Source organism: Pipistrellus kuhlii, unplaced genomic scaffold (genome assembly GCF_014108245.1).
Source record: "Pipistrellus kuhlii isolate mPipKuh1 unplaced genomic scaffold, mPipKuh1.p scaffold_m20_p_37, whole genome shotgun sequence".
In the NCBI taxonomy this organism is placed as follows: domain Eukaryota; kingdom Metazoa; phylum Chordata; class Mammalia; order Chiroptera; family Vespertilionidae; genus Pipistrellus; species Pipistrellus kuhlii.
Window position 1 is genome coordinate 3,063,442 of NW_023425537.1, and position 15,977 is coordinate 3,079,418.

The 15,977-nt window shown below is 40.0% G+C and overlaps 1 protein-coding gene across 6 annotated transcripts in view; it reads left to right on the plus strand.

The window, feature by feature from the left end:
* The window catches only part of ABCA9 (ATP binding cassette subfamily A member 9), a 153,042-nt gene extending 138,499 nt beyond the window's left edge, over positions 1-14,543 (plus strand). For 4 of the 6 annotated variants that reach the window (XM_045570769.1, XM_045570768.1, XM_045570766.1 and 1 more), the window contains 16 exons: positions 111-284; positions 488-601; positions 2,749-2,868; positions 3,701-3,751; positions 4,231-4,322; positions 5,201-5,321; positions 5,955-6,072; positions 6,757-6,848; positions 8,385-8,545; positions 9,239-9,314; positions 9,394-9,488; positions 10,040-10,159; positions 10,335-10,475; positions 12,027-12,106; positions 13,463-13,518; positions 13,650-14,543. In XM_045570769.1, the coding sequence (XP_045426725.1) occupies positions 111-284; positions 488-601; positions 2,749-2,868; positions 3,701-3,751; positions 4,231-4,322; positions 5,201-5,321; positions 5,955-6,072; positions 6,757-6,848; positions 8,385-8,545; positions 9,239-9,314; positions 9,394-9,488; positions 10,040-10,159; positions 10,335-10,475; positions 12,027-12,106; positions 13,463-13,518; positions 13,650-13,748 (1,710 nt within the window). In that variant the 3' untranslated portion in view covers positions 13,749-14,543. Of the gene's footprint in view, positions 1-110; positions 285-482; positions 602-2,748; positions 2,869-3,700; positions 3,752-4,230; positions 4,323-5,200; positions 5,322-5,954; positions 6,073-6,756; positions 6,849-8,384; positions 8,546-9,238; positions 9,315-9,393; positions 9,489-10,039; positions 10,160-10,334; positions 10,476-12,026; positions 12,107-13,462; positions 13,519-13,649 lie in introns of all 6 variants that reach the window. The other 2 variants (XM_045570767.1, XR_006739589.1) reach the window with 2 other exon arrangements.
* The last annotated feature ends 1,434 nt before the right edge of the window (positions 14,544-15,977 follow it).

Sequence of the window (15,977 nt, forward strand, 5' to 3'; positions counted from 1 at the left end):
CAATACAGAGTTTGTGATGGGGTGGAGAAACTGGGGTTCTCATGTATAGCCCACGTTTTCTGAAACCTCTCATTGACACAGCATCTGTATTTTTGCTGTCTTCTGCTCAGAACAAAGTGTGGTCCCAGCTTCGAATTTCCGGGCTCTTCCCCTCTGCTTACTGGCTTGGACAGGCATTGGTGGACGTCCCACTGTACTGGCTGTTGTTCCTACTAATGTATTCCCTGGATATGATGTTAAGCCCCAGAGATCCTATATTTCAATTTGCAAGTGAGATTGTACATGTAAGTTACAATATTCATCGAGCAAATATCATTGTACGACATAGGTAGAAACTTTGAGGATGCAAATTGTTTTCATTGATATTCTCATGGTCACAAGTTATTAATAACTATAAGACCTAGGGCTGTGCCAATGTTTTGATTCTAAAATGTTTTCCTAGATTGCATTTGTCTTTAACTAAAACATAACATCCTGTTTATTTCAGATCCCATGTGCTATTGGTTCTGCCACATCCCTTATTTTCTTTACATATGTAATTTCATTCATTTTTCGCAAGGGGAGAAAAAATAGTGACATTTGGTCTTTTATCTACTTTGTTGTAAGTATGTTTCTTTTGAACATGTATTTTAAATATGTAATGTATGATTCTGATAAAGTACTTTAAATTTTCCGTTGGTAAAATACATTAATATGAGAGTTTAACATATTTAAAGTTTCCCTGCCTTAGATATGGATTCTTTTCAAAATCTGCCTCTTTTCCTCTCCCTATTTCTACCCTGTCTTTCTTTAAAAGTGGCCACATTTTTTCTCACTATAATATATTTAACAGAAGGAAACCTGGGAACCATCTGTATTTTCTTTTTACTGAAAGAAAAATAACCCCAAAGATCTCCATGGTGTTATGCAAATACTGTAACCAGCCTAGTTAAAACCAGAAGCAACTTCTCCAAATCTTTACTTAGAATTCCATAAAGTGATGCTTAATTTATCTAAATTAGGAGGAAAAATATATGTAATCTATAAGCCTCTATTCTAATTCCCTGTCATTGACAGTTTTAACACTGAAAGAGTGCTCAAATGGTAAGCAGATGAGTAAACAGCCAATTCCTAAAACAGTGATAAGACAAAAGTTACCCAGATACCATCTATCCTTAAAAGTCTAACACAACCACCCTATCTGGTTTGGCTCAGTGAACAGAGTGCTGGCCTGTAGACTGAAGGGTAATGGGTTTGATTCTGGGCATATGCCCAGGTTGCAGGCTTGATCCTCAGTAGGGGATATGCAGGAGGCAGCCAGTCAATGAATCTCTCTCATCGTTGATGTTTCTATCTCTTTCTCCCTACCCCTTTCTCTCTGAAATCAATAAATATATATTTTAAAAGTAAATAGCTAAAAAAAAATCTAGCACAACTGAGTAATAAATAGGTCTTGAAAACCAGAAAAGGGAGACAGTTACTCATAAAAATAAGAACAGAGGTTTCCTTCGGGAAGTGAAACCTGAGGAAGAATAAGATTTCACATTTGGAGAAATTGAAAAGAGTAGAGGAACAGAAACCCAAAGGGAGAGTGTCCAGAATAGGGAAAAGCCCTAACTACTGGTAATAATCTGACATGAATATGGGTAGAAAACAGGCTGCAGCCTGAGCCTGGTCCTAGTTGTAGTGAACATAATTTTAGGAACCATGACTGGCCTTAAATGATGGGCTCAAGACTTTATTCTACAGCCCTAGCCAGAAGCTCTGTTAGTTTGAGCATCATTCAATATGCCCAGGTTGTGGGTTTGATACCCAGTCAGGGCACATAGAAGAATCAACCAATGAATGGGTAGAACAACAAATTGATGTTTCTCTCTCTTGTTCATTCTCATGATACACCATGGAAGCTAATAATACAGAATAGAAATATGATCACATGCACACTTTTAGGAATAATATTCTGGAAGTCATAAAAGTGACGGTTTGTAACAGAGAGAAATTAGAAGTACAGAAATGTTTCATCATAGAGAGAAGAAAAAGTCTAAGAGGGTCAGACATACTCATAACTTTCTCTTCTCCCTGAATGTTGTGTTTTAGTACTTCTACTAAGCCACTGCAGGTTTTTAAATGCTTATATTTCTCCATTGGCATAGTTAACGGATATCCTTTTATTGTTGCTTTATTCCTATTAGATATTTTTTAAATATATATTATTTTATTGATTTCAAAAGGAAGGGAGAGGATAAAGAGATATAGAAACATCAATGATGAGAGAGAACCATTGATTTTCTACCGCCTACACATCCCATACTGGAATTAAGCCAGCCTCTGGGCACATGCCCAGACTAGGAATTGAACTGTGACCTCCTGGTTCATAGGTCAGATGCTCAACCACTGAGCCATGGCGCTGGGCAATCCTATTATAATTCAATTTCATTTTTACCTATGATTGTTGCTCATATACCATTCTGAATTTTACCTCCCAAAATACAGTAATATACACTACCTTTTCCTTTTCTATATTTAAAATGGTCTCCATAGTAGATCCTAAATTTACCCAGTGAGGTCTCATTCATGATCCTCCGGGCTGAAGGAATGTGGCTAAATCATCAAGAGACAATGTCAATGAAGATCTGCTAATTTCAGCTTGGTTTTCTGGGTTGGAGTGGAAGTTAAGACTATCTCCATGATGAGCCATCTTAATTTGGAGCATCTATTGATGTTCAGAGTGGTTAAAATGCTTTTCTTTTTCTTTTTTTTCCTTTTTAGATCACCTTTCTCTCGGTGGCCATATCTTTGGTGGAATTGCCTCAATATCACTTGGTGTTTTTGATAAACTTTTTAGTACCACAAACCATATTAATTAGCTGTATGTTCTTATCTTTTTATGTAAGTAATGCTACCATCTGCTCCAGTGTCCTCAAACTCACAACCAATCATGAAAACTTTGCTTAGGGCTGGGACTGCAACATGTTCAGTATGTGTGACATTTGAAGATTTCTACTTCATGCTTCCAACTGATTCTCTCTCCAGATAGAACAATATGCTCCAGCTGAACTGTGATAGAATTGTTGACCCTAGTTGATGTGCGGGAGGAAGAATAATGGGTGGGGAGAAATAAAACAGCCTTCATACTCATTTTGAGCTCTATACACTCTTGGGCATGCTTAGCTCTACAAGAAGGCAAGTGAAATGTCCCTAATCTTAGGGATTTCAGTATTCTAAAGAAGCTCTCAGTCCCCCCTTTTTTTTTTTTTTTTTTTTTTTTTTTTTTTAGCTGACTGATATCTATACTTCTTTCTACCTATGGAAGGAAGGTGCAATATATGAGCTAAGAGATATCCATAGGGAAGAGAAAGGAAAGGAAAGAGACTTATGAAAGGGGCAATGAGCACTAGAAGGTATATGAAGGACTGTGTGATAAAAGTTAAATCTTGCCTCTCTCTCAATGTTTGGGGAGGCTAGCATAACAGACCCCAAGGTTCTCTCACCAGGTGATGAATAATTGCTAAATCCTATTGCTTCAAATAAAAGCACAATAGATCATAAACCTTGGGAAGAAGGGAGACAGCTCCTCACTACACACTGTAGAATGGACACTTAGCCAGTACTCATCAGGGGGAGTGCCAGTAGGGTTGTTCAAATGGGCCAATTCACTTTATATGGCAAAAACTCACAAAACGAAAATTTTTGTGTTTAACCATTGTTCTTCTTTTTGCAGCTTTTCATGTTTTCTTCATTTGAGGGAGAGCCCTTTTTGATATACCTAATTGTAAGAACACATTTTTCTTTAAAATTTATCATGTATTTTACTAACTAAACTATTTTAATTCCTTTAAACATGGCAGAATTTTTTTAATGTGGATATATAGGTATTTGCAGCCCTAGTTGATGGGGGGGGGGGGGAGAATTGTAGCCCATAGAGATATCCTATTTGTAAAAATAGAATTTTTTTTTTATAAAAATCAACTAACCAGATAATATGCTTCCCAATTTTTAAGGACACTGTATAATTATTAGAGGAAATTATTTAAAGTAATGGTATCACACAATTTTTATACTTGTTTCCTATGTTTTTGTAAACAAGACTGAGAGTGAATTTATTAGTTTCACAGTTCACGAATAGATTATTGGAAATTGGCAATGATTTTGCCAAATGCATCTTTGTAGAAGTCCAATTATTCCTAACTCACTTTTAATGTGAAACGATTTTCTTTTAGTGTTTCTAATTATGCATCTCTTTATTCCTAGCCTCTCCTTCAACTTATCTTCTTGATTTTTATTCTTCGATGTCTGGAATGGAAGTTTGAAAAGATATCCATGAGAAAGGATCCCCTCTTTCGGTCTGGAGAAATGAAATTTGATTTTTTTATTTCAGTGATCAGTGTTTTTAAATATTTTATGCATAAATTAATCCATTAACAAAGAAGTGCTAAGAACTAGAAGGGGCTGAGGAAGGGACCACATGTCAATACAAATAATAGAGATATAGGTACCTAAATCAAATATCATAAATAGTGGAACAAACAGACCTAAAACATTGAATATTAAAGAACTCTCTCTAACACTGTGCAGTGGAACACTAGGTAAAGTTACATTCAGCTCATTCAGTTTAAATAGCAGTTAATTTGAATAGATTGACAGTAACTATGGACTGCTTTCTGTCCAGAATGGAAGAATAGAACGATCAATAGGTCAAAGACAGCAATAACTGTGCTCTTTTCCTGTGGTAGTGAGAAGTCCAACTGGTGGACCATAGACTGGTTCAGTTATTCATGGCACTTAAAAGCTGAGACTGTTCCCATCATTCAATAATGCCACCATAAGCATCTTACTGCCCATCGGTTTCATTAATAACTCTTACAAACAGTTGCATGGGAGACTTCCAAAATACAAGACTTATAAAAAGTCTTCTAAGATCAGTATGAGAGATTTAGTTTAAAGGAAAATAGAAGAGAAGGAAGAGAGTATGAGGGACAGAGTTAGAATGGAGGAAAATTAGTGAATCTGACACATATTCCAAAGAAATGGCTAACCTTAATAGGAGATCAAGCATCTTATTTGCATTTGGAGGCGGGTTGAGATTTCACTGTATTGAGGGGAGATTATGATAGGTTTTTAATCACCCAGTCTACTCAAGTACAAAATTTAAAGAATTCAGTGTTTTTGATACGAGGATAAAAACCCAAAATCAATTATTAATGGATGGTTTTGACTGCAGAATTTCTCCAAGAAGCAGTGATGTACACCAAAATCCAGAGGAGCCCGATGGGGAGGATGAAGATGTTCATATGGAAAGAGTGAGAACTGCTAATGCCTTGAATTCCACAAACTTTGACGAGGTAAAAACATACAGAGTAGTTATTTTATCAAATAACACAAATGAATACAATCAGAAAGCATCTAATTCTCAAATGATCTTGCATTTTTCTAATTCATACAAATGAGAATCATAACTTTATTTTAGCAGGTAGTTATCATTTTTACATCTAAATGAGCAGATGAAAAAGTCATTTTAATTCACTTTGTCTTCCGTAGAAAATAAAATTTTTAAATGGAGTGAAAATGAAATTTCTGAAGCCAAGAAAGAATTTGTGAATTTTAGAAACTGAGCAAAGTGACCCCAATTACTGCTTCTTGGAGAAAGTACACTGTACAAAATGCAGGACCAAGTCAAGTCCACAGTGTGTTGTTTGTCCTTTGAGGGAGATTTGATGATTGCTTCTCTAAGTCTCTGCTTCTGTTCTGAGAGAGGGGCTGGTTAAATTAAATAGTGTGTTCCTGCTTGAGTGCCCTTGTAGGAGAGGGAAACATATGCGCTAAGATAGGAGAATGGCCCATAAATGTGTCATCTAGGAGAAAGTCTTCTTGGAGAAATGGCTTGTGCAGTCAGGGCTAGCCCAGTGGGAGAATAGAGCTTGTTCAAGGTCAATGGAGAGTATTAAGGTCTGACATGATGTACTTGTCATTTACAGAAACCAGCCATTATTGCCAGCTGCCTACGCAAGGAATACACAGTGAAGAGGAAACTCTGCTTTTCCAAGAAGAAGAAGAAAATCGCCACAAGAAATGTCTCTTTCTGTGTCAGAAAAGGTTGGGCATGGAGGCTCTCCCACCACTGGCTCGGAGCCCTCCTTCGAGCTTTGTGGTTCTTGATGAGAACCATCTGTGACCACCTCTTTGTTCACACACAGACCCATCAGCAGATGACCTTGACAGTCCTTATACATGGCTCATTCCTAGGGAAATTAAGTCATGCCCATGGATACAAGCTTACTCACATCCACATGGAAACCATAGCACTCTATTGAAATAAACCATTGAAACCCCCAACATGTGCATTTCTCTGTAATGAACATGATTAATTTCCTAACTTTCATTATTTTTCACAAGAACACAAAAAGAATATACCAGCATGTTCTGAAGTCATGTACCATGACCAGCAGATGGTACATGACTTTATTTTGTGACATTATTGCACAGGTCTTAGGATCACAGGAGATGCGTGGTCTGATACACCTAGCTTCCAAGAGTGACTTTGTCACTTCCCATCAGTGTGGCTTTGGGCAGCCAACCTCATCCCTAAGAGCTTATGTTCCCAAATATGTAAGAAAGGCTTATTATAACCTCTCAGGGGGTGGAGGGGTTACAACAATTTTATGGGACACTACCTACAAGTCACATAGACTTGTCACACAGTGAGACTTCAGACTATGTTTTATTCTTAATTTTATTATCAAAATCAATTTGTATTAAATATGACTTTTTTTTTTTCAGGTGAGGTTTTAGGATTACTAGGACACAATGGAGCTGGTAAAAGTACATCCATTAAAGTGATAACTGGAGACACCAAGCTAACTGCTGGACAGGTAGGTGAACCACGTGGAAAATACGTTACCTTGTGGTGCTCAAATTAAATTTTATAAGATGTCAAAATATTATTCACAGCCAAATCTCATTCATTAGATGAATGAAGTGATTAATGTGGCTGAAAACACATTACAAATTATCACATTAATACACAACAAAACTAATCATTGAAAGATAATAATTATTTGTGCCAATAAAGGCAATTAGTGGGAATGTCCAATCTCAGAATGCATACAAATTCTGTTTATACTACCATACGACACTTGGATTTGCACATTCAATGAGCACTGTCCTCACAATATGAATTAAAATGTGTGTGTGTTTTTAAATAACTTTATTTAGCGATCATTATCCTTTAAAAGTGCTCAATTACTGTAACTCTTACTTTGGTAGAAAGAAGAGTACACTAACTTGGGGGAGTGTTTTCAAGGAATGGCTCAAGTTGAGCAACAGGGATAAGAAGTTGACAGAATTATCCATGCAATTCAACTGTATAAAAGGCCAGGCAAACAGAAAAAGAGCTGAATTTATCAAAGAAACAATATGAGTTACAGAGAAAAGTAAAATTCTATGGCAGGAGAAAGGTAACCTTCAGAACCCCTTTGAAAAGTATGTCAGGGTGAGAGAATACAGAACAGAATCCTAAGGCAGAGGTCTGTGTACCTCCACCATGGGAAAGGGGCTGGTGGTCATGCCCACCAAGGAAAAGACCCCCAAATATCTGATTGGCAGGTGTCCCAGGAAAGAGGAAAAAGGAAATATATTCATAGTGGCTCTGATACTGAGGTGAGAGCAAGTGTTGGTGAAGGGCCTCTGGGTGATGTTGGTGGCTCAGCCAAGCCTAACGGGAGTGCTTAGTTCAGTTGAGAGCACCACCTTGAAATAAAATCAATATTTCTCCTTAAGCATGGGACAAAAAGGGGTAACTATTCATTGAGATCTTGGAATGAAGCATTTCTGAAGGTTACATGAGATCTGAATGATAAAGCCAACAACCATTTGGGTGACGTGAAATCAGCTTGAATCACATTAGCCAGTGACCTTATTAATGCCATTGTCCTGCTTAAGCACTTTCAGTGACCTCCCCCTGCTCTGTGCCTGGGAGGAAACCTCTGATTCCCACGCCCTTCCTGTCACATCTCTCTCTTCTCGCCTGGACCACTCGGCTCCAGGTGCCCTGCCTTTGCCGGGGGTCTGAGAGCACACAGAGCATCATCCCTCCACAGGCCTTTGCACTACCCCAACTCCTGGCCTCTTCCAGGGCAGGCGCCCTGTCACCCTCCTGCTGCAATGGCCCCTCAGCAGGCAGGCTTTCTCAGATCGCTCCACCTGAGGTCACTCGCCCTGAATATCTGTTTGCTGCCATGTATGTACACTCTGACAGCCTTCCTCCAACCAAAATGGTTGCAGGTGATCAGAGTCAATGAGGTCGGAGACTTTCTCTAGGTTTTCTAGCTTTGGAAGGAGAAAGGCGTCATGGGAACACAGAGGAGCAATGCAGGCCACAGGGTCTGAGAGTGACATTTTCTCTGCAGGTGCTACTGAGAGGCAGCAGCGAAGGGGACCCTCTGGAGTACCTGGGGTACTGCCCTCAGGAGAACGCGCTGTGGCCCAACCTGACTGTGAGGGAGCACCTGGAAGTGTTCGCTGCGGTGAAAGGGCTGAGGAAAGCAGACGCCAAAGTCACCATCACAAGGTGAGGGGTAGGAGAAGTGGGGGGAAACACACCTATTGCTACCTGAGAGGTCCAGGAAGTCAGGTGGAGTGCCAGCCTTCACAGGAAACTCAGGACTTCCCAGGACCTCAACACTGACCCAGACCGCAATGGGGAGATAACTGGTTTCCCCGATTTCAACATGTTATTTTATTTTCCCATCTAAAATATGGAAAGAAAAAAGTATGCATTGGTAAACTTATCAAAAATACTAAAATTTGCCGAAACCGGTTTGGCTCAATGGATAGAGCGTCGGCTTGGGGACTGAAAGGTCCCGGGTTCGATTCCGGTCAAGGGCATGTACCTTGGTTGCGGGCATATCCCCAGTAGGGGGTGTGCAAGAGGCAGCTGATCGATGACTCTCTCTCATCAATGTTTCTAACTCTCTATCTCTCTCCCTTCCTCTCTGTACAAAATCAATAAAATATATTTAAAAAAAAAACACTAAAATTTAAGTGTAAACTATCATAGGACAGAACTGTGCATGTCATAAAATGCACTTCAAATCTTTTAAAAGGAAAAATTAATTAAGGGGGTAGGGGGTGTCAAACCAGGCCATTGTAACGTGGCCCAGCATCTATTTCAGAACCCCAATTCCGAGCTCTGTTCCCACCCTGCTCCTGCGGGGCTCGGTCCCCTTGTCAGAAGCCTGTAGGCCCATTGTGTTTGCTTCAGGTTGGTGGAGGCACTCAAGCTGCAGGAGGAGCTGAAGTGCCCAGTGAAGGCCTTACCAGAGGGAATCAAGAGAAAGGTAGGGGCGGAGCTGGGGTTACCTCAGGAGGCCCACAGATCCTAGATCCCTGCCAGATACACTGTTCCTCTCCTTCCAGCTGTGCTTCATGCTGAGCATCCTGGGAAACCCGCCCGTGGTGCTGCTGGACGAGCCGTCCACAGGCATGGACCCCAAGGGGCAGCAGCAGATGTGGTGAGGGGCCGCCCCGTCAGGGCCAGCCTGGACGCCTGGCAGGGAACCAGACATGTTTAACTCCTGTGAACATTGTCCCTTAAGCTGTTTTGTTTTGTTTTTTCCTTTTCATCACGTTTTTAACATGTGAAGTCTGAATTCCTTCAGAGACCTATACAAACTTATATCAGTTCTGTAGGTCAAAGTTGTGGCTACTTACTTTTATTTTTTTAAAATATATTTATATTAATTTCAGAGAGAAAGGGAGAGGTAGAGAGATAAATAAACAAAAATGATGAGCACATACACACAAAAATGAGGTGCTTATGTAGGTGGGTTCTGACTTACGGGGTGAATCTCTGATGTAACCCAAGAACCTACTGCATTGTAATTGCTCAATCGATCTTTTAAAAAGCTCTGATGTATCTGTGTGACACAATAAGACACAATCACCCCGTGTCCCACACTTCTCATGAGAATGGTAATTTTCATTAGGATTCACAGGTGGGGCAGAGGATGGGGTTCTGGATGTTGTTGTGTATGTTTCCCATGCATCTTTTCTTCCCATTTAGGCAGGCAATCCGGGCCAGCTTTAACCACACTGAGAGGGGTGCCCTCCTGACCACCCATTACATGGCTGAGGCAGAGGCCCTGTGTGACCGTGTGGCCATCATGGTGGCCGGGAGGCTGAGGTGGGTGTCCGCCCAAGCCCACACTTGACCACCAGGTGCATGGCTGGCAGTTTGTCGGTGGGCAGAGAGGTTCCTGTGAAAAAATGGGACCACCTGGCCAGGGTCTGATGGCCCAGTCCTAAGTGCTTGCAGCAAATCCTAAGTCTCAAGCATTGCCTCCTCCTCCTCCCTCCAGATGTATCGGTTCCATCCAGCACCTAAAGAGCAAATTTGGCAAGGATTACCTGCTGGAGATGAAGGTGAAGACTTTGGCCCACATGGAGCCCCTCCACAGCGAAATCCTGAGGCTTTTCCCCCAGGCTGCTCGGCAGGAAAGGTACAGGTGGTGGCTGGCTTTGACCTACTGTCAGATGTCAGTTGTTCCCTGTCAGGCTCATAGAGCTGTGGTCATTCAAGTCTACATTTAGCCCAAAGGAAACCCTAAGAGAAAAGATTTGTTGGACACTTCAGAAAGTCAACTAGAGAAGAGCTGATGTTACGTGTTATAGTCCTACTATGTACCAGGAATTATCCTGTTCTTGGGTTATCTTACTAAATCCTCACAGAGACTTTCTAAGGTAGACTCTGCTGTTCCAGTGAAAAAGGAGATGATTGCAAAAATGCATTTTAAGGGTCTGACCTTCAAAAGGACCTTAATCCATGAAAACTGATAGATTGGTTATGTCACATGACAGCTAATAAATGGCAAAACTGGGATGTGAAACTTTCATTTCAAATCTTTTAATATTTCCAATTTTATACAGAGTCTGGTCATGGAACAATCCTCATAAAAGTAATACACTAAAAAAATACAAAAATTAACATTAGGGTCATTTTTTTTTAACAACTGCAATTTAACTGCAAAAGACTGATAATTGAGGACTTGGGGAAAGTAGTAAAGATAAATAAGTCATAATGATAAAGCTAGAAAATATATTTCTATAGTGGAATATACTGTAAATATAAAGTCAATGTTATAACTCACCAGCCCAGTACTAAATGGAAATATGTCATAGGGGTGCAGGGAATGAGCAAAATGGATGAGAAAGGCTGCTCCATAAATATGGGAAATAGCATCTATTTAGGAAATGAAATCTGACTCCTCTTGGTTTTCAAATGATGGAAGGAAATTTATCTGAGAAACAAATTATTTTAAAAATGGTGGCTGGACCATTATTTTGAGCTTGAATTCTTGGAGATTTCTGATTTCCTAATCAGAGGCTCAGTTATGGTCTCCTGTGTTAGGAAAGCAGTTTGAATAGGAAGGGGGAGGTATGCTAGGTGGAAATGCTCTGAAGAAGCTTGAAGAAACTGCATGGTGTCAGGGCCCAGATGGAGGATGAAGCTGAGGAGTAAGTGTTGAGCCTAGAAAGTGAGGTGGGCCCTAGCCAGTTTGACTCAGTGTACAGAGCACCAGCCCGGGTTCGATTCGTCAAGAGCACATATTTCAGGTGCAGGTGCAGGTTCATTCTCCAGCACTGGTGAGGCCTATGCAGGAGGCCACCAATAGTTGTGTCTCTCACACATCGATGTTTCTCTCTGTGTGTCTCTCTCCTTCCCATCCACTCTCTCTAAAAGCCAATGGAAAAATATCCTCTGGTGAGGATTAAAAAAAAAAAAAAAGTGAGGTAGATGGTGACTTTGTTAAATCTGGAAATTTAATTTGCATTTGTAGCTACTCATCTCCATCTGAGGGGCCAAAGGCACTATCTTCTGACTCCGATCCCCAGTTGTCCTATGAACTGCCTCTTTCTATTAGTGTGATTCACCCTCTGCATTTCACCTACCCCAAACCACACTTACAGAAATAAAGGCCAGAGCGATATCTGAGTCAGTTCATGTCCATCACGGGTGGTATCAGCGTCTCTCTCCCCTCCTTGCCTCCCAGGTACTCGTCTCTCATGGTCTACAAATTGCCGGTGGAAGATGTGCGACCTTTAGCACAAGCTTTCTTCAAATTAGAGAAGGGTAAGAAATCGACTTTGAAATAAGAGCCTGAAAGCAGATAATTTCAAATCACAAAACAATCCATCTCCATGATAAAATGTGTTAAATGTGATATAATGTGTTAAATTCAATAGTTAAAATTTCAAATTGAATTTTAGGAGCACAATATCAAGGAAGTACAGGCATTCTGTGTGTGTTTGTGGGAGTGGGGAAATGGGAATGATTTTTACTCTTCTGTGTTTTTTTCCCCCATATCTTTTGTGTGTGTGTGTTTATGTGTGTGTGTGTGTGTGTGTATATATATATATATATATATATATATATATATATATATATATATATAAATTAAGTCAAAACTCAATCATACATGCATTTAATAATAATACTGTCAAAAAAAAGAAGAAGAATATTGTCTATTGGTGCTTACATGTTTAAAACTAAATTTTATGTGGACTTGCATATTAATGTTTGCCTTGGGTTCTCTATTAAGAAACTCACCTCTTGTCTGGTCACTAAGATGATCTTGTGTCTGTTGTGCTACAAACTGACCACACTGTGTCTTTTCATCGCCAGCCTCATGTGGTCCTTGCCAACTCTGCTCTGTGCTAGCTGGAATACCTCTCCATCCATATTCTGTCATCGGCACTGCCCTTGCTTGTCACATTCCCTGAGGAAGAGATTCGAGTCTTCTGGTTCTAGAAGCCTCTTCTTGCTCCTGTTAATGGCATCCATGTTCACAGTGATGCCTCTCCTTTCCATTCTCTGAGCTGAGCGCCCCAGCGTTCTGAGCATCCCCAAACTGACACTGTGGCCAGTACTAGCCTGGTACCTCTGGTGGTGTTTTTCCAATCTGCTACTATTGGTGGCATATTTCCAACCTGCTGGGCTCTTATTGGAGCTCTAACTACCCTTCCCAGTCCATTTTGGTCAAGGAGAAGGTTTTCTACTTGGTTTGGGTCAAGCAAGCTACATGGACAGAAAGAGGTCCGTGAGGATTACCTGCTTCTGTGAAAACCACAGGCATCTTTCTCTTAATCTTCTGATGCAACTCTTTTCAAAATGTGTCTGCCTTCCACCTCTTCCTGCGCTGGATGTGCAAACTCTCAGCTCGCCTGCAGGAGAGGAGGCCTTCTCGGCACCGCTTCCTCCCTTAAGCAGACATCTCAGAATCTGTACAGCAAGCACCTTTTCTCCAAACCTGTGTCAATGCATTGCTGTTCTTTTAGCTGAAGGCTGTACTTAAACCATCCTAATGGTTCTTGTCTTCAACTTTTCATTTACTATTTTTAAAAAATTGTTATTTGTATTCTGTGCTGATTTCTAAGGCCATCTGGAAATAAAAACATAAATCCCTAACATCCATCCATCCTTGTACAGTTAAACAGAGCTTTGACCTGGAGGACTACAGCCTGTCACAGTCCACCCTGGAGCAGGTGGGTCCGTTTTAGTGATCTTACCTTATCCATGGAATTTAACTGTACAATAAGTACATACCCTTTTCACTCACTTAGAGCTAAAGGAAACAGGATGACATTCCTGTCTCTCTACTTCTTATCCTTTTTAGGTCTTCCTGGAGCTCTCCAAGGAGCAAGAGCTGGAGAATTTTGATGATGAACTTCAATCCTCCATGAAGAGGAAGCTCCTCTCACAGGAAGAGCCTTGAAACCCCAAGTACTCCCTGTTTCCATTGAAGCCAGTGGTTGTTTTTTAAGACATTTATTTTTATAGCATCCGTGTTTGTATTTAGAACCTGTATTATGAACACTGACATGGGTTTTGGTGTGATGGCGAGGAGGAGTGAGTTCTGGGCAAATGCAGTGACAACAGGGACAGAGACACCCGACTGAGCCAACTCCCAGGCCCTGCCTGCATGTGTCGCCAGGTCACCCTGATCCCATTTTTCTGCCCAATGCTGAACAAATAAATTTACATTTCTGAATATGATATACAAATTTTACTTAATATTTTTATCAAAAACTTAAAATCCTTTTTTTTTTGCTAACCTAAACTGAGAAATCCATATATTTACTCTTCAGCAAGTGTGATCCTTTATAAAGCTGATTTTTTAACAATAATTTAAGTGAGCATGTCAAAAAGTATTATACTTATTGAAAAATATTTTAATACATATGTTATGGCTTAAAATATGAAAACATCATTCATTGGTCATAAAATCTGATATCAATACATTTGATAACATTTCCACTGGTAACAGACATAGTCATACAGACATAGTCTAGAAAACTAAAAACTTGCTATTAGAAATGTATTATACTTTTATATTTTTATAAACCAACAGAGTTCTATTTTATTGTATTTTTTAAATCATTGCTAAAGATGCTTGTACTATAACTGATCTTTTTTGGACATCTGCCACTTCATCTCAGAAAGTTGATAAATATAATAAGTCCAATGACCAAGTTGGTGGAAAATATAAAATAAATCTCATATATATATATATATATTTTTTTGAAATGCCTTCTATTTCCTGTGTCTTATCTCTACTCTTGGCCCTCCAATTTATGAGTTCATTGGAATCCAATGGAAAATGATTTCTAATACAAGAGCAAGTTTGCTGCTTTAATCAATGCACTACCAAAATCTAAATAAAGAAGACACCACACCATGATTAAGGAAGTAAAAAGTGGTGGCAAACAGAGCCATTTTCTAGAAAAATCTTCTCAAACTACGTACCAGGTGTGATGACCATGCATAAAATGTATGATTTTCTGAGATTTATACCAGTGCTTTTATGTCTTTTCTTCCCTTTCAGAAAATTCTTAGCATCCCAGAAAATTCTGCTCTGCCCAACTGCCTTCCCAGGCACTTATGTGAAGTCTGTTTATTCATCTTGTGCTGGGGGGGGGGGGGGGGGGGGAAGGGTAATGAATGGAACTCAGTTCCTATCTTCAGTGAATGCTGCCATGTAGCCTAAATTTAATCTGCCATCTACTATCTCTGTAGACCTTGTTTACTCATCGGTAAATGGAGATCTTGATCTCCTTACCCACAGTAGAGGGTTGCCATGACAGCCAAAAGAGACAAAGGCAACAACAACAACACCAAACTGCTGCCTGGCTGATTCCAGTGCCCAGGGACTCAAAGAAGCACTTCTCAAGGACACATCAAAAATGAACCTGTTTTTACCTGATTCCCCAAAGGCCAGAGGAGGTATCTGGAAATGGTACACTTAACAGACTTCTTTTAATGTGGGATTTCACATTGTAACTCAAAGAAATCACACAAACTAGGTCAGTGGGAGAGATATCCTGGGTCAAGGAGAGTTTTAGTACTGAAGTACCCTTTTGTTTAATCCATGGATTCAAACCAGTCTTGGTATCACAACCAGGTCTTTGGAGAAATTAAAAAGACAACTGTGTCATACCTGAGCTTAAGTTTTCACTTGCTCTTGGGCAAAGAAAAGCTTGCCCAATTCTTCATGCAGCTTCATTGCAGCCAAAGTCTGCTGTTGGTTTCAAACGATATATCTGGGGCAAAGGGAGCTAAAAAAATGAATACTATTTCTCCCACATTCTAGGTTCTTCTAGCTGGACTAGTAATCAAATTAGCAGTGTCAGATTAACAGGGGAAAGTCAAATTTTAATACATGGGCATGGGGAATTCACATATGCATGAAAACTACAAAGACACAAGGCAACATTGGGTATATATGTCATTTTTGGACAAAGGAGAAGAGGGGGAGAATGAGATATTCGGTTTCAGAAGAGAGAGTGAGCGGTTTACAGATAGTTGAGGAAGAGTGGAACACACTTGGCAGCAAATTCTTGCCAGGCAACTCAGAAACGATGGGATGTAGGTATCTAGCTAATAGACCCTGCCAAATGCACCCTTAATTCAAATTAGGCTAACATGGACATACTCAGACTTCCTT